Here is a 21,292-nt window from a genome sequence, read left to right as displayed (position 1 = left end):
CGATCCTCCGAAGAGTAACTCACCCAGACCCCTTCCCCTAATCCCTACTAATGCACCTATCACTATGTGCAATTTAGCATGACCAATTCACCTGACCTGCACATCTTTGGACTGTGGGAGGAAACTAGAGCACCCAGAGGAAACCCACGCAGACACAGGGAGAACGTGCAAACACAGGGAGAATGTGCAAACTCCACGCAGACAGTCGGCGGAGGCTGGAATCGAACCTGGGTCCCTGAAGCAGTGCTAACCACTCATCCACCGTGCCGCCCATAAATTAGTTTGAGATTTAACTTCATTGGGGTGATCACTACAGCCAGCCATCAAAAGAAACCTTATTCCATCAGCTGAACCTGAAAATAAATTAATATCCCAAAAAGTTAATATGACAGTGTCCAATCCAATGCATTAAACTATCCTCCATGAAGGAAGAGGACTATTTCTTTGATGCATGTATACTGCTTTTTTTTTTAAAGAATATTCACTTTTGACAGAAGGATTAACAATTTACATCTGAAGACCCTCAAGAATCTGAAAGGAAGTACTAAATGTTTTCTTTGGTGTCTCCATTTAGTGGAGGTTAATTCACTTAATCTAGCTCGCAACTGGATGCTAATAGCCTATCAATTTAAGCAATTCACTGTTTTCCCTTGCAGCAGAGACTGCCATACCAGGCTGGAACTCCTGAGCCACATGCTCAATAGGTTTGAACATGACAATGTAAACCATCGTCTTACAAGATGGAAGGTTGTCTATCTACTTAGAATATTTGGAGCATTGCTTACCTCTGCTCACATCTTACTTACACTGCCATTCTGATATCTCTAGTCAATTTTCCTAAAATAATTGTCCTTTTGTCTCTCCAATCTCAAACCATGAATATTAAAACATCCAAATATCTGCAACAAAATAAAAACAAAGAACTGTAGGTGCTGGAAATCTGAAACAAAAAAAAGCAGAAATAGCTAGAGAAACTCAGCAGGTCTGGCAACATCTAGTGACTTAATCTTTACTTTTTTTAGCTAAGTGTATTGTGTTGCTCAGTTGTTGTTGCATTTCCCCCAGATTTGATGAATTCAAATTGGCCAGGCAAGATAAATCCTGATGAAGTGCTTATGCCCGAAACGTCAATTCTCCTGCGCCTTGGATGCTGCCTGAACTGCTGTGTTTTTTCAGCAACACTCTCAACTCTAATCTCCAGCATCTGCAGTCCTCACTTTCTCCTCCAAGACAAATCCTAACTTGTCTATGAAATAACAAATCATGAGGTACCCATAACATGCATTATTGGAAAAGTTCCAGATGTCAGAAACATGATATAAGAGATTTCTCACAAAGTGGGAGTACAATGTGGAACTGCTCAGGATTGAAAAAGGGCCATTCAACCCCCTTTTATCCTGGTTCTTGGATAAAGCTTTCGGCAATTAGTCCCATTCCCTGAATATTCTCCATTGTGCTATTACAGTTTCCCTTTACAAATGTTCTATATATCCCATTCCCTTTAAAAGCTTCTATTGAATCTTGATCCACCAATCATTCATGTAGTGAATTCCACATGGTAATAATCATGAAGCGATGTTATCATCTAGTGTTAAATAATGCAGTAAAAAATAACTTGAACTGTTGTTGGGCAGTGATAAAGTGATTTTTGCTGAGAGAGAAGGTAAGGAAACAGAACTGGTCAGCTTGCTGATCTGCTGGGGGAACTCAAATTGTTTAGCTTTTGTTATATTAAAATAAGACAGCTTGATTGCAAAATTAATTAAGTAGATTGTGCTGTTTGAAAAGAGGGAGTGATTTCAATTTTAAGAAATCCATCAAGTTAATAGTCCAACAGGATGGTCAAAAAGGACGCCCATTTCAAGGAAGACAGAAAAAAATGATTTTAGCACATTTTGGAAGTAAGAATAGGGACAGGATAAATGCTAACATGTTAAATGAAACAGAAGGAAGGAAAGAACTTTAGAGGTGAAATCAAATCAATGTAATTCATGGGAGCAACATGACTAGTGTCACAATATTATGGCTTTAAGAGGTGTAGTTGGTCATGTTTTTTTTAAATGAAGATAGATTGAGACAGATGACAAGCAGTCTGCACAAAGCCAATAAAGTAAACAGCTTGTTTTTTTTAAAGCTGAAACAATAAAAGCAGCCTGAATGGGTGGGATCAAGCCCCTTAGAAACAAGATTTTTCACTTTTGCTTTCAACAGTTGCTGGGATCTTGAAGTTGGATGTGGAAGCTCTTATTCCTCTGTTACAGCTAAAAGTTGGGGTTCTCTTCCTGTGAGACTTGCACATGAGATGATTTATTTTACTGGATTTGCTTTTGCCAAAGGTGCATTTATGGGATGCTACATGTTGGAACAATTAATTATTAGTAATTAATATATATTTTATTTTGTTAAGCATTTTGACAGTTATATTTAAGTCAAATTGGCTTTTTATTTTATCTGCATTTTAACTGTCGTATAAAAATCAAGTGTGGTTTGCTTAAAATCAAGTAGTTTGACCAATTGAATTGCGCCTGTAACTTAATGCCTTACATTTACTTTTAAAATAAGAAAAAGTTAGGGTCTAGGCTATCTTCTTAATATATTTTGAGGGAGTTTGGTCTGATCCATAACAGTAGATTGTGACATAAAAAGACCAACAGAAGTCTTCTCTGCAGGTTCAGAAGACAAAAGTAACAACATATCCAAAGGTATTCAATATTTAGGAAGGACAGGTAAAATGGAAAAGAATGTGGAATGGAACCGTTAGTAAAAGATGAAATCATTGCAGTTGTGAGAAAAGGATATTGGCTTAGAAAATCTAGAAAGAAAATCAGTCTGGCTAGAGCTAAGAAGCAACAGGAGTTGGAAACATTAGTGGATGTCATCTCTAAACTTCAAAAAAGTAGTGGTAAAGTAGGGAACAGCATTAAACAGGAAATTAATGAAGCATGTGACAAGGATGCTACAGTTATCACGGGTGACTTTAATCTGCATAGAGACTGGGCAAACCACATTCACAATACCAAGTATTGGCTGCATTCCTCGAGTATGAGCAAAATAGTTTTTTTAGACCAGTGCATAGAGGAATAGGGTTAACTAGATTTGTATTGTACGATGAGAAAGGATTAATTAATCTTGTGTGGGATCCTTTGCACAAAAAAAATCTAACTTTTTATTAGTCCAATCAAAAATAGGGTCCTAAACTGTGATGGTTTGAGGGGTGAACTGGTTACGATAAACCTTTTGCTTAAATTAAACAGTCTGATGATGTATTAGATTAGATTAGATTACTTACAGTGTGGAAACAGCCCTTCGGCCCAACAAGTCCACACCGACCCTCTGCAGTTGCCTGAGGGGGGAATTGAACCCGGGTCTCTGGCACGGTGAGGCAGCAGTGCTAGCCACTGTGCCGCCCCTTTATTGGATTGGCAATGACTAATACATTAGAAACAAAAGCATGTACTCCTTAAATATTCTGTTCTGGCACAAAAAAAACACAAGGAAAAGTGATTCAACCAAGGATAACTAACTAAATTAATTAGACTAATTAGAAAAAGATGATTCACAAAATTGGGAGAAAGAGTAGCATGCTTGAGGATTTGAAGCAGTATAGAATTCGGCAAAGGAAGACCAAGAGACTAATAAAATGGCACATTAAAAAAAAAGAGTATGAGAGTAAACTTGTAAGGAACAGGAAAAAGGACTGTAAAAGTTTATTCAACTATTTAAAAAGAAAACAAAGAGAGTCAAAACAAATGTAGATCCCTTACAGTCCAAAATGGGAGAATCAATAATGGGGAACAAGCTGAACAAACTTTAGTTCTGTCTTCACAGAAAACACAAGTGACTTCCCAAAAATGCTAGGGAACTAGGAGTCTACGGAGAAGGAGGAATTGCTGACAATTATTATTAGCGGAAAAAAAAAGAGGAGAAATTAATGGGACTGAAAGCTGATGAATTCCTAGGGCCTGATAATAAAGATCCCAGATTACTAAAGGAGGTAGCCGTGGAAACAATAGGTGCATTGGTTATCAAGTTTCAAAATTCAGTACAAGATGAAACAACCCTAGGAGATTGGAGAGTAGCAATTACAACTCTCAATGTAAAAAGGAAGCATGGAGAAAACTGGGATTATAGATCAGTTAGCTGAACATTGGTTGGAAGGAAAATCTGAAAATCTATAATAAAAGAGGTGACAGCAGGGCATTTTGAAAATACCAATGCTTGCTTTCATTGACAGATGTAAACATGGATTTATGAAAGGGAAGTCATGTTTAACAAACCTATTCAGAGGTTTTTGAGTGTAACAAGTAAAGTGAAGAAGGAGGGGCCAGTAAGTATAGTATACTTGGATTTTAGAAAGTTTTTGATAAAGTCGCACAAGAGGTTAGTGTGTAAATGAAAGTACATGAGATCAGGGGTAATGTACAGGCATTGACTGAGAATTGATTAGAAGACAGGAAGGAGAGTAGGAACAAATGGGTCTTTTTCAGATTTGAAGACAGTGACTAGCGGGGTATCAGTGCTTAGGCCTTAGCTATTCACAACATATATCAAAGATTTGTGATGATGGAATCAAATGTAATATTTCGAAGTTTGCTAAATGATGCAAAACTAGGTAGGATTCTAACTGGTGAGGGGAATGAAAAGAGTCATCAAGGCAATTTAGACAAGTGAAAATATATGGCAGGAAAATGTGCATAAATGTGAAGTTGTTCATCTTGTTAGGAAAATCAGAATGGCACAGATTTATTTAAATTGTGATAGATACACTGGGTGTCCTTGTACACTGGGTCATGCAGGTGCAGCAAAAAGCTAAGGAGACAAATGGATGTTGGCCTTCAGTGTAAAGAGAGTTTGAATACAGGAGCAAGGATGGCTTACTATAGTTGTACATGGCCTTGGTAAGTTCGCACATGAAGTATTGTATGCAGTTTTTTCTAATAAGAAAAAATGTAATTGTTATAGAGGAGGGCAGTGAAAGTTCATTAGAGATGACAATATGTTTGATGAGGCAATACGGGGTCAACTAGCAGAACTAGCAGTTCTAAGCAAGGATTACTCGACACAAAACGTTAACAGATTTCGCTCCACAGATGATGTCAGATCAGCCGAGATTTTCCAGCAATTTCTGTTTTTGGATCAACTAGGCCTGTTTTCACTGGAATTTAGTAGAATGAGATGGGATCTAATATAAAATACTTACTTGAAATTTTGTATGGTCAGGCTGGATGCCTGAATGATGTTTCCCCTGTCTTGGATGTCTACAACAAGGGAACACTGTCTTAGGACACAGGGTAGGCCATCGCGGATGAAAATGAGGAGAAATTTCTTCACTCACAGATGGTGAATTGTGCAACTCGCTACCACATAATTCTATTAAGGCCAAATCACTGAATATATTTAACATATAGATTTCTAGACACAAAATGCATCAAGGGGTAAGGGGAGAGAGTAGTAGTGTTGATTTTTGAGATGGTAAAACTGATGCGTGAGGAGAGATTGAGTCAGCTGGATTTTATTCACTGGAGTTCAGAAGAATGAGATAGCGGTGGTGGTGGTTGGCGGGGGGGGGGGGGGGGGGGAGCAGGCATGGTCTTGTGGAAACCTATACAATTCTAACCGGACTACACACATTAGATACAGGAAGGTGGTTCCCAGTGGTGGAGAAGTGCAGAACCAGGGATCATAGTTTAACGATAAAACCTTTTAGGGCTGAGATGAGGATAAATTTCATAACCTGGAGAGTGGTGAGCCCGTGAAATTCACTAATACAGAAAGTGGTTGAAGCCAAAACATTGTGTGTTTTCAAGAAGGAGACAGATATTGCTTTTGTGGCCAAAGGGATCAAGGCATACGGGAAGAGGGTGGGATTAGGGTGTTGTAGTGTTGAGGTAAAGAAGTGGTATCTCCAAACTAGATCATTACAGGTTAATTGGACATGACAACGAGCAACTGAACAAAGTGAAAAGTTACATAGAAAGCAGGCCCAATGCAAAAACACCCAATTTCAGCCGGGAGGCAACTGCATGACCTAGCCCTGGGTGGGAAATAGAATAACTGTGCAGTTAACACAGAGACACCTGGAGTGGTTTTGACACAAATGAATGCCCGTCCAAGTACTGAAAGTACTAAGAAATGGTGATTCAGCATGTAACATTAGATTCAGACTAGTATTCATCTCAGGGACTTTGCCCCACTCGTCGGACTTTCACCATCAGGCTGAGGGTCGTGAGACAGGTGCCATGGAATCTGAGATTCCATGTTGCCAAAGTTCCTGATGAGCTGAAAGGCAGAGAGACTCATTAGTTTGTATGTAGATTAAGTTAATAGATTCACTCACTACCTTGTACATACAAATGAAGTTAGGTTATTAAATTAGATTCACTCATTAGTTTCGCACATAAAATCAGAGTCATAGAGGTGCGCAGCATGGAAACTCTTCTGTCCAAAACTCATCCATGCTGACCAGAAACCCAAAATTAATCTCATCCCACTTGCATGTAGTTGGCCCATATCTTTCAAAAAAGGAGAAAATGAGGAGCAGATGCTAGAGAGTCAGAGTCGAAATATGCGGCACTGGAAAAGCACAGCATATCAGGTAGCATCAGAGGAGCAGGAGAGTCAACAATTTGGGCATAAGCCCTTCCCTAGGAATGATTAAGGTCTTATGCCCAAAATGTCAACTCTCCTGCTCCTCGGATGCTGCCTGACCTGCTGTGCTTTTTCAGGGCCACACTTTTTGACCCATATCCCTCTAAACCCTTCCTATTCATATACCCACCCATTTGCCTTTTAAATGTTGCAATTGTACCAGCCTCCACCATTTCCTCTGGCAGCTCATTCCATACACACACCACCCTCTGTGTGATAAAGTTGCCCCTTATGCCATCTTGTATTCATTTTGATCTAGACCTTACAAGAACTCATTAGGCACGTTTGGCTTAACAATACACTTGGTGCTGCGAGCAGCATGGTCGGGGAAATATTCCGTAACCCAGAATAGTCCGGGGGATTCGGAGCAAAATCCCAAAGGGGCTACTCCCTGTGTAGAGACAAAGCAAGTGTGTGTAATGGCACCCTGGAGCTGGAAGGAGCAGACAAAAGAGTAAAGATTCTTAGGCACAGTTAGGGAAAAGATCAGTAAGTCCCTTTCCTTGAGAAGTTAAAGAACTCCACAAAAATTGTATTGTATTCACAGTGTCCATGACAGTTTTTTTTAAAAAGGATGACATGATGATACCTGACTCGGTTTCTGCCCTTCTGAGGCGAGCAGAGCTGACTCTTACTGTTGACAGTTTTAAATTTGCTCACACACCTTCTGTGAGATATGTTGTTTGAACATCATTAATCCACTGGGCTTCTTACAAAGCCACAGTGGATTTTGTCTTTTATTGTACGTTGTATTTTGAACAGGTATCAAGAACACAGTGAAGGAGAACAGAGAAAGGGAGCTGGAAGTCTTGCAAAGGCAAAGTATTTGAAAACTGATTACAATCAATTGAATCTTTAACATAAGAGTATTGTTTAAAAGCCTGAATGTAATTATTTCTGAAATTGGAAATGACAAAATTGCTTAATACAAACTGCCAGTTCAAGCACACAATGGCAAATTCATTTGAATTTTAAAGGACAAATAATTTAAATCTTTAAGTTTTAATTTCAAGCAAGAGCCAATGAAAACAGTTTAGATGGTTTTAATTTGCATCAGAATAAAATGAGATAGATTGTTTGGTAAAAACATTACTCGATCACTAATGAAACCTGTCAGCCCAACAACACTGCTCATGCTGTGCATAAAAGAAACTTTGGAGAATGTTATCAATTTTGAATTTGGAATAATTTTGAAAGAAGGAAAGTCAAATATGATTCAGGGAGTTACACTGGAGAAAATTATATGTCCTTTTTTTCGAAGAAAGACCAAGCAAACAAGATTTGGTAATGCTTGAAACCACACAGTAATAATGTTTGTGTGTTTCTCTGTAAGTTATTGTGGAAAATGCTGTTTATTATTTACTTTGGATGTAAAGTTTTCTCTAGAGTTGCTGAATCAGTTATAATGGTAATTATTAGGGGCCCACTTAGAATAAAAGAATAGTGACAGGGAAAAAGTGACAGCATTAAATGGAAATGGGAATGACCCACCTTGGGTGTGGTTAAATGGAATATATCCAATGAAATCAAAGTGTTGATAGAATTAAAGAATGAACAGTTTTCTGTCGTCCTTGCTTGTGACTTCTTTTTTAAAAAGGGAACTGAAGAGGATGATTTGACCATCATCTGGAACATTGGGACCAGCGGAGGAGGATATTTGTATCCTCCACCAACTTTCGATCTGTCAAACAATCCACTGAAAGTCAAGAATATGTGACATGATCTTGTATTACTGATCTAAGTGTGCAATAATGGTTGCTATATCTGAAATAACAAATATGTAAGAATGCATGATAAAAATGATGGAATAATGGTTATTGTGGCCTGGAAGAGCACAGAAAACATAATTTAAATGGTAAGGCACTGACACATAATCCATGGAGAAACTGACTTTAAAACAATGGAAGTGGTAATAGTGAAATGGAGTTAAAATGGAAATGAAGGAATGATTAGCTACTATGTCAAAATGTTACAGAGGAGAAAGGTCATAGATTCAGGGTGGGAAGGGGATTAATGGTGGTCAGAGTTGAAAAGCCTATCAGATGGCATACAGTTACCCCATCTTCAGCAATTGTAGCCCAGTATTCAAACCAGTAGCTATGTCAAAGATTGCCATGTGAAGACTGGGCTGGTGCTCAAGAGTGGAGTGAAGGGAACCCCTCTGAATAATGGCGAGATGTAAAAGCAGAAGCTAAGACAAAACAAAGTGTTTGTTACCTGACTGAAAGCAGAAATTGATACATTAAATTCAATGGATGTTGAGACCCTATAAAATAAGTTGGCAAGGGCAACTAACTACAGAAGATATTAAATTATCTGCTGTATGGACCAAACCATTAGCAAATAGAGATTCTGCAAATTGGTTTCCAACCAACATTATTTGGAAATTTGCTAAATTGCACCGTCAAGGAAACACATCACATCCACATGGATCTTAGGGAGCGAAGCGAGTCGAATGCACTATAATTTGTTATGGCTGTACAGTTTGACACAATGGTAAAAAAAACACTTCATTACTATCTGGACCCCTTTATCTTGGAAATTATTATTTAACCTCATACATGTCAACTTAAGCCTGATGTCATGCTACCTTTTTGGTTTTAAATAGTACACAGCAGCAAACATAGTGCCAGTTTATCACCATACCCCATCTGCTGGAGATAATGCTATGAACACCAATGTTTTATGGAAAATGGTTGGATGATAACAACCAATCCCACCAGGAGGATGATTGCATGGCTTTTCCACACCCTTACCTTTTAACATTGTATCATTAAGTGGTAACGTCCTTCATATGCACTCACCAACAAAATTGGTCCTAACCACGTGTGTGACCAGCACTCATACAGTCTATCGTAATGATAAAAGAGAGGATCTATCCAACAACTTATGTAGGGACAAAATTTATGTTATTTATAATCCAATTGAATATAAACCTTACATAATCAAAGAATCGGAGGCTATAACAATGTATCACATCACCAATTGAGTAAGTAGGATACTTCTGTATCTGCCATTAAGAAATTGCGGATTTTCCTAGCACAGCATCTCATTTGGCAACGGTACAGCATGATTTCTTACAGCAAGAAACTGCCATGACTTACAGCCATGATCAATTAATTTGCATAGCGAACAATTTAGGAACCCTTACTGTACATCATTGGTGGGGACATATTTACAGGGTGGTCACTTAAAGTATCAGCAGTATTCTCCCTTTTATGGCACCTAGTTGTTGTATTATTGTTAATATTTTTGTTTCTTGTTTTTATTCACCTGCATAATGGCATGTAAAACCAACATGCAAATATTGAACAATATGTACATGTTGTATAAAGTTTTGAAAATCTGTTTTGAATACTGAAGGGTGCTGTGTAATATTGAGTTTAAAAAATAATATATCCAAACCAGATCATTAAGGGTTAATTGGATAAGTGGAAAATTACACAGAAAGTAGACTTAATGCAAAAACAAACTGTTTTAACTGGGTGGGAAACAGAATATTGCACAGTTAGTACAAACTCACCTAGAGTGGTTTTTGAACAATGGAATCCCTAGAAACATACTGGAAGTACAAAGAAATGGCAATACATCACATAATATTGGATTCAGAATAGGATTAATATCAGAAACTCTGCCCCACTCATTGAACTTTCTCCTTGGAGTGGAGTTTATGAGACTGCCATGGATTTGGAGATGGAACTCCAAGTGCTGCCATCACCAAAGTTCCTGATGACCAGAAAGGCAGTGGGATTCATAGGTTTGTATGTAAAGTAGATTAAGTTAACAGATTCACTTGTTAATTTGTACATATATTTGGTAGATTAGGCTAATAAATTAGCCTCACTCACTAGTTTATTTGAAGCCTGTGTGTCGTCTTGTATTGATTTTGATCAGACCTTAAAGAACCCATTAGGTACTTTCAATCGGACAATACAGGTACTGAGCTCAATCAACCATGAACATATTGAATGGTGGAGCAAGCTTGAGGTGCAATCAACCTACTCTTGCTCCTATCTTCTATGTTTCAATGTTAGAGAGGATCAGCCACCATCACAGTGAAATGGCGCACAGACTCAGACTCTGCCTTCATCAATTCTCTTTGTTACTTCTTTAAAAAACTCAATCAAGTTAGCAAGACACTGTTTCCCATTCATAAAGCCGTGTTGACTATCCCTAATCAGTCTGTCCCTCAGGATTCCCTCCGACAATGTCCACCACTGATGTCAGGTTCATCAGTCTATACTTCCCTGGTTTTTCCTGACCACCTTTCTTAAATAGTGGCACCACATTTGCTAACCCCCAATCTTCTGGCACTACACATGTGACTATCTATGATAAAAATATCTCAGCAAGGGACCCAGCAATTACTTCCCTAGCTTCCCACAAAGTTCTAGAGTCCACCTAATCAGATCCGAGGGATTTACCCATTTTTATGCATATTAAGACGTCTGGCACTGCCTTCTCTGTAATTTGGACAGTTTTCAAGATGTCGCTATTTATTGTCCCACACTCTATATTTTCCATATCCTTCTCTACATTAAACACTGATGCAGAATACTTGTTTAGTATCTTCCCCATCTCCTGGGGTTCCACACAAGGGCAGCTTTGTTGATCTTTAAGAGACCCTATTCTCTCTTAATTACCCTTTTGTCCTAAATGTATTTATAAAACCCCTTTGGATTCTCCTTAACCCTGTTTATCAAAGATATCTCATGTCCCCTTTTTGGCTTCCTAATTTCCCTCTTAAGTATACTCATACTGTCTTTATACTCTGAGGAAGGAGATCTCAGCTAACTGTGAGAATAACAGGGTGGTTATGATAGGGGATTTTAACTTTCCAAACATAGACTGGCACTGCCATAGTGTTAAAGGTTTAGATGGAGAGGAATTTGTTATGTTTATGTGGTACAAGACAATTTTTTGATTCAGTATGTGGATGTACCTACTAGAGAAGGTGCAAAACTTGACCTACTCTTGGGAAATAAGGCAGGGCAAATGACTGAGGTGTCAGTGGGGGAGCACTTTGGGGCCAGCGACCATAATTCTATTAGATTTAAAATAGTGATGGAAAAGCGTAGACCAGATCTAAAAGTTGAAGTTCTAAATTGCAGAAAGGCCAATTTTGACGGTATTAGGCTAAAACTTTCGAAAACTGATTGGGGGCAGATGTTTGCAGGTAACGGCACGGCTGGAAAATGGGAAGCCTTCAGAAATGAGATAATGAGAATCCAGAAAATGTATATTTCTGTCAGGGAGAAAGGAAAGGCTGGTAGGTATAGGAAATACTGGATGACTAAAGAAATTGAGGGTTTGGTTAAGAAAAAGAAGGAAACATATGTAAGGTATCGACAGGATAGATTGAGTGAATCCTTAGAAGAATACGAAGGCAGTAGGAGTATATGTAAGAGGGAAATCAGGAAGGCAAAAAGTGGACATGAGATAGCTTTGGCAAATAGAATTAAGGAGGATCCAAAGGGTTTTTACAAATACATTAAGGACAAAAGGGTAACTACGGAGAGAATATGGCCCCTCAAAGATCAGCAAGGTGGCCTTTGTGTGGAGCCACAGAAAATGGGGGAGATACGAAATGAGTATTTTGCATCAGTATTTACTATGGAAAAGGATGTGGAAGATATAGACTGTAGGGAAATAGATGGTGACATCTTGCAAAATGTCCAGATAACAGAGGAGGAAGTGCTGGATGTCTTGAAACGAGTAAATGTGGATAAATCCCCAGGACCTGAGCAGGTGGGAAGCTAGAGAAGTGACTGCTGGGCCTCTTGTATTTGTATCATCGATAGTCACAGGTGAGGTGCCGGAAGACTGGAGGTTGGCAAACGTGGTGCCACTGTTTAAGAAGGGTGGTAAGGACAAACCAGGGAACTATAGACCAGTGAGCCTGACCTCGGTGGTGGGCAAGTTGTTGGAGGGAATCTGGAGGGACAGGATGTACATATATTTGAAATGCAAGGACTGATTAGGGATAGTCAACATGGCTTTGTGCATGGGAAATCATGTCTCACAAACTTGATTGAATTTTTTGAAGAAGTAACAAAGAGGATTGATGAGGGCAGAGCGGTAGATGTGATCTATATGGACTTCAGTAAGGCGTTCGACTAGGTTCCTCACGGTAGACTGGTAGGCAAGGTTAGACCTCGCGGAATACAGGGAGAACTAGCCATTTAGATACTGAACTGGCTCAAAAGGTAGAAGACAGAGGGTGGTGGTGGAGGGTTGTTTTTCAGACTGGTGTCCTGTGACCAGTGGAGTGCCACAAGGATTGGTGCTGGTCCTCTACTTTTTGTCATTTACATAAATGATTTGGATGCGAGCATAAGAGGTACAGTTAGTAAGTTTGCAGATGACACCAAAATTGGAGGTGTAGTGGACAGCGAAGAGGGTTACCTCAGATTACAACAGGATCTTGACCAGATGGGCCAATGGGCTGAGAAGTGGCAGATGGGGTTTAATTCAGAAAAATGCGAGGTGCTGCATTTTGGGAAAGCAAATCTTAGCAGGACTTATACACTTAATGGTAAGGTCCAAGGGAGTGTTGCTGAACAAAGAGACCTTGGAGTGCAGGTTCATAGCCCCTTGAAAGTGGAGTCGCAGGTAGATGGGATAGTGAAGGCGGCGTTTGGTATGCTTTCCTTTATTGGTCAGAGTATTGAGTACAGGGGTTGGGAGGTCATGTTGCGGCTGTACAGGACATCAGTTAGGCCACTTTGGAATATTGCGTGCAATTCTGGTCTCCTTCCTTTTGGAAAGATGTTGTGAAACTTGAAAGGGTTCAGAAAGGATTTACAAGAATGTTGCCAGGGTTGGAGGATTTGAGCTGTAGGGAGAGGCTGAACAGGCTGAGGCTGTTTTCCCTGGAGCCTCAGAGGCTGAGGGGTGCCCTTATAGAGGTTTACAAAATTATGAGGGGCATGGATAGGGTAAATAGAAAAAGCCTTTTCCCTGGGGTCGGGGAGTCCAGAACTGGAGGGCATAGATTAGGGTGAGAGGGGAAAAATATAAAAGAGACCTAAGGGGCAACTTTTTCACGCAGAAGGTGGTATGTGTATGGAATGACCTGCTGGAGGAAGTGATGGAGGCTGATACAATTGCAACTTTTAAGAGGCATTTAGATGGATAATTGAATAGGAAAGGTTTGGAGGGATATGGGCCAGGTGCTGGCAGGTGGGACTAGATTGGGTTGGGATATCTGCTCGGCATGGACGGGTTGGACTGAAGAGTGTACATCGCTATGACTCTATAATCACGGGATCTCTACTGTTTATACCTGACATATGCTTCTCTCTTTTTCTTGACCAAAACCTCAATTACTCTAGTCATCCAGCATTCCCAGCACCTACCAGCCTTTGCCCTTCACCCTTACAGGAACATACTGTCTCTGATTTATCATCTCATTTTTGAAAGCTGCTTATTTTCCAGCTATCCCTTTACTTGCAAACATCCACCCCCAATCAATTTTTGAAAATTCTTGCACTGTTAAAATTGGCCTTCCTCCAGTTTAGAACTTAAATTTTTAGATTCAGTCTATCCTTTTCCATCACTATTTTAATACTAATTAAATTATGGTCGCAGGCTCCACTGACACCTTAGTCACCTGTTTTGCTTTATTTCCCAAAAAAAAAGTTTTGCATTTTCTCTTGTAGGTACACCCACATACTGAATCGGAAAATTTTCTTGTCCACACTTAAATTCCTCTCCATCCAAGTCCTGAACACTATGGAAGGCCCAGTCTATGTTTGGAAAATTAGAATCCCCTACGACAACCACCCTATTATTCTTGCAGATAACAGATCTCCTTACAAATTTGTTTCTCAATATCCCACTGACTGGGGTGGGAGTGGGGGCTAATTGGTGGTGCCCACAGTGCAATCCTAATAAGGTGATAACCCCTTTTTTATTTCTCAGTTCAACCCAAATAACTTCTCTGAATGTTTTCCCAGGAATATCCTCCCAAAGTACAACCATACTGGTATCCCTAATCAAAAATGTCATTCCTTTTCCTCTCTTGCCCCCCACCCCCCCTTTCTATTATTATGGACCATGCCAGACCCCCTCAAAACATTTCAAGAAGGTAGCCCAGACCCTAAGTTTGTTAGTTGTTTTAAGCAGGAGTAAAGTGGATGTTCCAGGACATATGCAGCTGGTCACACCACTTAGTTTAAAACAAAACAGATTTATTTACAAGATTACTGAACGAAACACAAAAAAAAACAGAATACCAAATAACAACTTATCCAAAACCCAACCAATTATCCCAACTGAATGATGCTGTTCCAAATTCCTACAACAATCCCCATAAACACCCCTTGACAAAAAAGGTAAAATCAATCACAGGGTCTTACAGGAGAGAAGTCAGAGAGATGGCAGAATAGAACACCCTCTTCCAAATAGCTATTTATTGGACCAGCAGCCTCAAACTGACTGACTGCTTTTAGTAAACAACCAGACTGCTAAAACCAAACCAAAACAAACCAGACAAAAGCTAAGCTGGGAGAACTGACCACTCCCCTTTCATTGTACAAGTATTTCTTTTAAGCTTGAAAGCCTTTTGCCTGATGCAGTATCTGTTAGCTATAATGGGTGACACATTGGCTAAGTGGTTGCACTGCTGCCTTACAGTGCCAGGGACCCAGGTTCGATTCCAGCCTTGGACGACTGTCTGTGAGGAATTTGCACATTCTCCCCGTCTGCGTGGGTTTCCTCCGGGTGCTCCAGTTTCCTCCCACAGTCCAAAGATGCGTAGGTCAGGTGAATTGGTCATGCTAAATCGCCCATAGTGTTAGGGTTACTCTTTGGAAGGGTAGTGTGGACTTGTTGGGCCGAAGGGCCTGTTTCGCAACTGTAGGGAATCTAACAATCAAACTGGCCCTAAAACCACTCCAAGCCAGACTTTTTAGAATCTCTGCTCTCATGACCTCTCTGAGAAAAAAGCCAAGGTTGGCATAACCTTGTGAAAGGAGCAGCATCATCATACCTTCCCATAGCACCTGTACCCTGAAACATTAAACTGCCAGGTCTGTCCATCCCCGAACATATCTGTAATTGCTATGATATCCCAGTCCCATATTCCCAATCATGTTCTGAGTTGATTGGCCTCTTGCATTAAAATAAATGCAGTTTAATTTAACAGTCCTATCTTGTTCTCTACTCTGTTCCTGCCTGTCCTAACAGTTTGACTTGCTCCTTTTCTCAACTGTACCAGTCTCAGACTGATCTCTTTCCTCCCTGGATCCTACACCCCAACTTATTAGTTTAAATCCACCCAAGCAGTAATAGCAAATCTCCCCATCATTTTATTAGTCGCCTTCCAATTCAGGTGTAATCCATCCTTCTTGTGTGTAGGTTATTTTGACCCCGGAAGAAATTCCAATGATCCAAAAATGTGAACCCTTCTCCCCTGCACCAACTTCTAAGCACACATTCATCTGCTCTACCCTCCTATTCCTACCGTCATTAGCTTTGGCACCAGGAGTAATCCAGATATTACTACCCTCAAGGACCTCCTTTTAAAATTTCTGCCGTACTTCTATATTTTTTCCTCAGAACCTCATCCTTTTCTCTTCCCGTATCATTAGTTCCAATACGTACAACAACCTGCTGCTGGTTCCTCTTTGAAAATATTCTGCACCTTCTCTGAGATACCGTTGATCCTGGCACCAGAGAGGCAACACATCACTCTGATGTCTTGTTGTCGGCCACAGAAGCATCTGTCTGTGCCTCTGATCAGACAGTCCACAATCATAATTGAATGCTTGGAACCTGATGTACTCTTTGTTAGTTTAGAGCCAGTTTAGGTACCAGAATCCTGGCTGACCATGCTACATTCCCTTGAGAGTCCATCACCCTCTACATTTTCCACAACAGCAAATTTGTTTGAGATGGGGATAGCCACAGGATACCTCTGCATGTCCTGCCTCCCTCTCCTATAGGTAACCTATCTACCTGACTGTATCTGTGGTTTCTCATCCTTCCAATAACTGCCATCCACCACATCCCTAACTCATGTAAATTCTTCATTGCCTCTAACTGCCGTTCCAACCAATCCATGTGATCCGATAGGATTCACAACCAAACACATTTCCTGCAGACATAATCATCAGCAACAAGGAAACTCTCGCCAATCTCCCACATCCGACAGGAAGAGCACATCATCTACTAAAGGCCAACTTTGCACCTTAACAATCTGTAGACCCAGAAAATAGCACAGCCTTACTGTTCTAAAAAACACTGGTCCAAGCTAATTTAGTACCCATGTTTAGACAGATCTGAGCAAAACATATAATCAAAAAAGAACCCACTCTACTCACTATTGTAGATTTACAAAAGAAAATCATTAAGGTTACACTTAAAAACTATCCACTTACTTGCTCCCCTGCTGTGAGCTCTCCTACATAGAGTTCTCCAAGATCAGCTGTGAATTTCGCTGCTTGTTAATTTTTCTTAGACACACTCCGATATCCAGAGATTCTTGAAAATCAAACAGCAGAGGCAGTAGCTGTGCTGATTCACTGCTGGGTCAGACAGCAGTGTGTGTTTCTTTCTTGTTTGAATCATTTCCCATGTGGTCTCTGCCTTTGTCTCTCTTCCTCCTTTTTAAAGTGCTGTTGTTCCAAAGGACCAATTCAACTACTTCTGTGCCTGTTTTTTTTTTATTTTGTTATGTGATAGAGTTGATGATAATGATAGATTGGCAAGATGATAGTAGACTGAAGATAATCATAACTAAATGGGAGCATTTTGTTTTACACACAGAGTAATTTGCTGGAATAAAGAATTTTTTTGCCACAAACCATTAGTGAAGTAGAGTCAATAAATTCCCCAAAATGAAAATCAGGTCATTTCTTGATGATCAAGCAGTATCATTGAATTACAGTCTTGTGTAAAGAAAGCATTGCTGAGATGTGATAGACCAAATGGACTGTCTTATGCACTAAATATCCTGTGATTACCTAAGTATTTTAACTCTAGACAGCTGTAATGTAAGCTTCTAAAAATTGAATATCACAAGTAAGGTAGCTTACCAGAAAGGCAGGCTGTTGTGTCCATCCACTTCAGCAGTTGTCCTGTGCTCAGTTCTCCACGGTGGTTAGCATGACACGGCAGGATAAGCTGACTCATTTTCACTTCCGTTGGGTTTGTGTATACATCCCCATTTTCTAAAATGAAGAGTGGTTCTTCAAGTTTCTCCATTTCTTTCATTTCTGCCATCATTAAGAAAGAAATCCTAGGAAGGATACAAAATTTACATGATCAACCAAACTTCAAAAAAACAACCAATACTAGCAAAACATGGTAGTACTCAAGGATCCATTCCACAGTAGAACGCAAACACGAACTCCAAGTGACTACACAGTGCACCAATACTGGATAGTTCACATGCTCATCAAAAGATTAAATATTTGTATTTGTTAAATTGAGAAATGTGTGGACAGAGCAATAGTCCAAAATGTGCAACATCAGATTGAAATGACTGTCAGAAAAAAAGTTGAGATGAGTCAAAAAAATGGGAATATCAGGTGCTTAAAAGCCTTTAGATTTTGGACGAAAATATATTACAGCAATGTAATAAATTCCACAGTCTTGGGAAAGAGTGAACTGGGGGAACACACTGTGCATACTGCTTTGATTTCAGCACTGAGGCCACATAGCACTCAGAGTTGTGTAATGCAGTTAAGTGAAAACAGTTCCAGACAAACAATGATCACATACCAGATGGCATTTTTTGACTAGGAATAGTTTTGACTTTCTTGCTAATTCAGCTATTCAGTTTGTTTGTTAACCATACAGTTTTTGAATAAATACCACAATAAGTTTCTATTAAAAGTACTCATCTGAAAATACATGGCTGTCACTGCAGCACTAGCAGGTTTGGAACTCCTGACCTAAATGACAGTGTGGACACACTTTCATCATTTGGATTCCAGCAGCTCAGTGTGAAAGCTAAGTAGCACTTTCTCAAGGGTATCAAGAGACATGCAATAAATCATCTTGTCAGTGATGTCTACATGATAAAAATGAATAATAACTCATCTTTATACAGTGTGCCTTTAGTCTGGTAAAACATATACTGGACCATTATCAAACTAAATCTGACGCTGTCCTGTTCCAGGAAATATAAGGGCTGATGACCCAAAGTTATTTAAGGGTAGGTTTTGGGGAGTATCTGAAAGGAACAAAGAAAGGTAAAGAAACTGAGGGTAGGCAATTACAGGATTTAGGGCCTTGGTAGATAAATGGATGGCCACAAATGGTAAGAGTGAAAGGCAAGGTTGACAGGAATAGGGAACCTTGGATGACAAGAGATATTAAGGCTTTGACTAGAAAAAAAGGGGGTATGGTTCAGGTACAGGCAGCCGGGATCAAAGGAATCCTTGCAGGTCTTTACTGAAGAAGGAAATCAGGAGGGTGAAAAGGGGGTACAGGATAGCCTTGGCTTGGAAGATTAGGGTGAATCCAAAGAGGTTTACTAAGTATATTAAGGGGAAAAGATCTAGAGAAAGAATAGGACCCCTCAAGGACCAAAGTGGACACGTCTGTGTAGAAACACAGGAGACGGACGAGGTACTCAATGAACACTTCTCCTCTGTGCTTACCATGGAGAAAGACATGATGACTTGGGGAAGTTAGTGGTGATATTTTGGGCACAGTGCATATCACAATAGAGGAGGTATTGGACGTATTAGAATGTACGAAGGTGGATAAATCTCCTGGTCCTAACCAGATATATCGAAGAACACTACAAGAAGCTAAAGAAGAAGGGCCCTGGCTGATATTTTGCATCATCGTTAGCCACGAGTGAGGTCCCGTAAGACTGGAGGGTAGCAAATATTGTGCCCTTATTCAAGGAGGGCTGCAAAGTAAATCCTGAGAACTGCAGACCAGTAAGTTAACATCTGTGGTAGGTAAATTACTTGAGAAGATTTTGAGAGAGGATATACATGCATTTTGAAAAACAGGGTTTGAATAGGATTAGTCAGCATGGTTTTGTGTGTGGGAGATCATACCTCACAAATTTGTTAGCGTTCTTTGATGAAGTGACCAGAAAGGTCAATGAGGGCAGGGCAGTAGACATAGTCAATGGATTTCAATAAGGCCTTTAATAAGGTTCCACATGGTAGACTTCTCTGGTAGGTTAGATTGCATGGAATCCAGGGGGAGCTGGCAAATTGTGAACACAATTGACTTGATGAAAGGAAGCAGAAGGTAATAGTGGAAGGATGCTAGGCAGACTGGAAGCCTGTGACTAATTGAGTACCTCAGGGGTTTGTGCTGGGCCCATTGCTGTTTGTTATCTATACCAATGATTTGGATGAGATTAGTAAGTGTGCAGATTACAAGAAAATAGGAGGTATCATGAACAGCAAGAAAGGTTATCAGAAATTGCAGCAGGATCTTGATCAGCTGGGGAAGTGGGCCAAGAAATGGTGAATGGAGTTTAATATACATAAATGTGGGGTCTTGCAATTTGGAAAGTCAAATCAAGGTAGGAGTTTCATGGTGAATTGTAGGGCCTTAAACAGTGCAGTGGAACAGATGGACCTTGGAGTTCAGGTGTATGGTTCTCTGAAAGCGGAGTCACAGGTAGAGCAGTGAAGGTGGCTTTTGGCACTCTGGCCTTCATCAGTCAGGGCACTGAGTATAGAAGTTGGGAATTTGTGTTGCAGTTGTACATGACATTGAGGCCGCACCTGGAGTACTGCGTTCAGTTTTGGTCACCTTGTTATAGAAAGGGTGTTATTAAACTAGAAAGAGTACAGTAGAAATTTACAAGGTTGTTGCCAGGACTCAATGATCTGAGTTATAGGGAGAAGTTGAAGAAGCTAAGACATTTTTCTTTAAATAGTAGGGAGGATCCAGGACTAGAGGGCATCTGTTTAAGGTCAAAGGGGAAAGAATAAAAGGGAACCTGAGGGGTAACTTTTTTTTACACAGAGGGTGGTAAACATATGGAACGAGCTGCCAGTGGAAGTGGTTAAGGCTGGTATATTAACAACATTTAAAAGACATTTCGACAAATACATGGATAGGAAAGGTTTAGATGCATATGGACCAAGTGGAGGGAAATGGGGGTTAGTGTTAATGGACATTTTGATCACAAGGACCAGTTTGGGCCAAAGGGCCTGTCTCTGTGCCATAGGACTCTATGACTCTATGTGATGCCATTAACAGTCAAGGGTATATGGTTAGATTCTGTCTTGTTGGATATATTAATTGCCTGGCACCTGTGTGGCTTGTGTAGTGCTATCCATTTATCAGCCCAAGCCAGAATGTTTCGCTGCATTGACTATTTCAGTGATTGAGGACTTGTAAATGGTATTGAACGCTGTGTGCAATTCTTAGGAAAATCCCTGAGTAATTTGTCATTTGATTTCCCTGTTTTCAGTGGACATAAAGGGCTCTTGTGGCAAATTGGTAATGATCATAGCTCTGAGCTGAAAAGTCTAAATTCAAGTCCCATCTGCCATAGAGGTGTGTCAACAATAAATATGAAAAGTTTGAATAAAAAACTTCTTAGTGGAACAAAAGCTGGAAAATTTCCTACATTGTCAGATGTTTTGAAGCTGTATTGGCTGACAGCATTGCAAGTTCAGAACCATAAGTCTTCAGTACTAAAGCTAAGATAAGA

General features: G+C 39.9%; 1 protein-coding gene across 4 annotated transcripts in view; it reads right to left on the bottom strand.

Annotated features, from left to right (window-relative positions):
- acot11a (acyl-CoA thioesterase 11a) overlaps positions 1-21,292 on the bottom strand; it is an 88,613-nt gene that overhangs the window by 48,975 nt on the left and 18,346 nt on the right. For all 4 annotated transcript variants that reach the window (XM_043699647.2, XM_087990776.1, XM_043699650.2 and 1 more), the window contains one exon: positions 17,688-17,890. In XM_043699647.2, the coding sequence (XP_043555582.2) occupies positions 17,688-17,890 (203 nt within the window). The remainder of the gene's footprint in view (positions 1-17,687; positions 17,891-21,292) is intronic.

This window comes from Chiloscyllium plagiosum, unplaced genomic scaffold (genome assembly GCF_037043375.1).
Source record: "Chiloscyllium plagiosum isolate Xiang-an unplaced genomic scaffold, Cpla_swu_hap1 HiC_scaffold_9, whole genome shotgun sequence".
NCBI classification, from domain to species: Eukaryota; Metazoa; Chordata; class Chondrichthyes; order Orectolobiformes; family Hemiscylliidae; genus Chiloscyllium; species Chiloscyllium plagiosum.
This window is presented reverse-complemented; position numbering and strand designations above follow the sequence as displayed.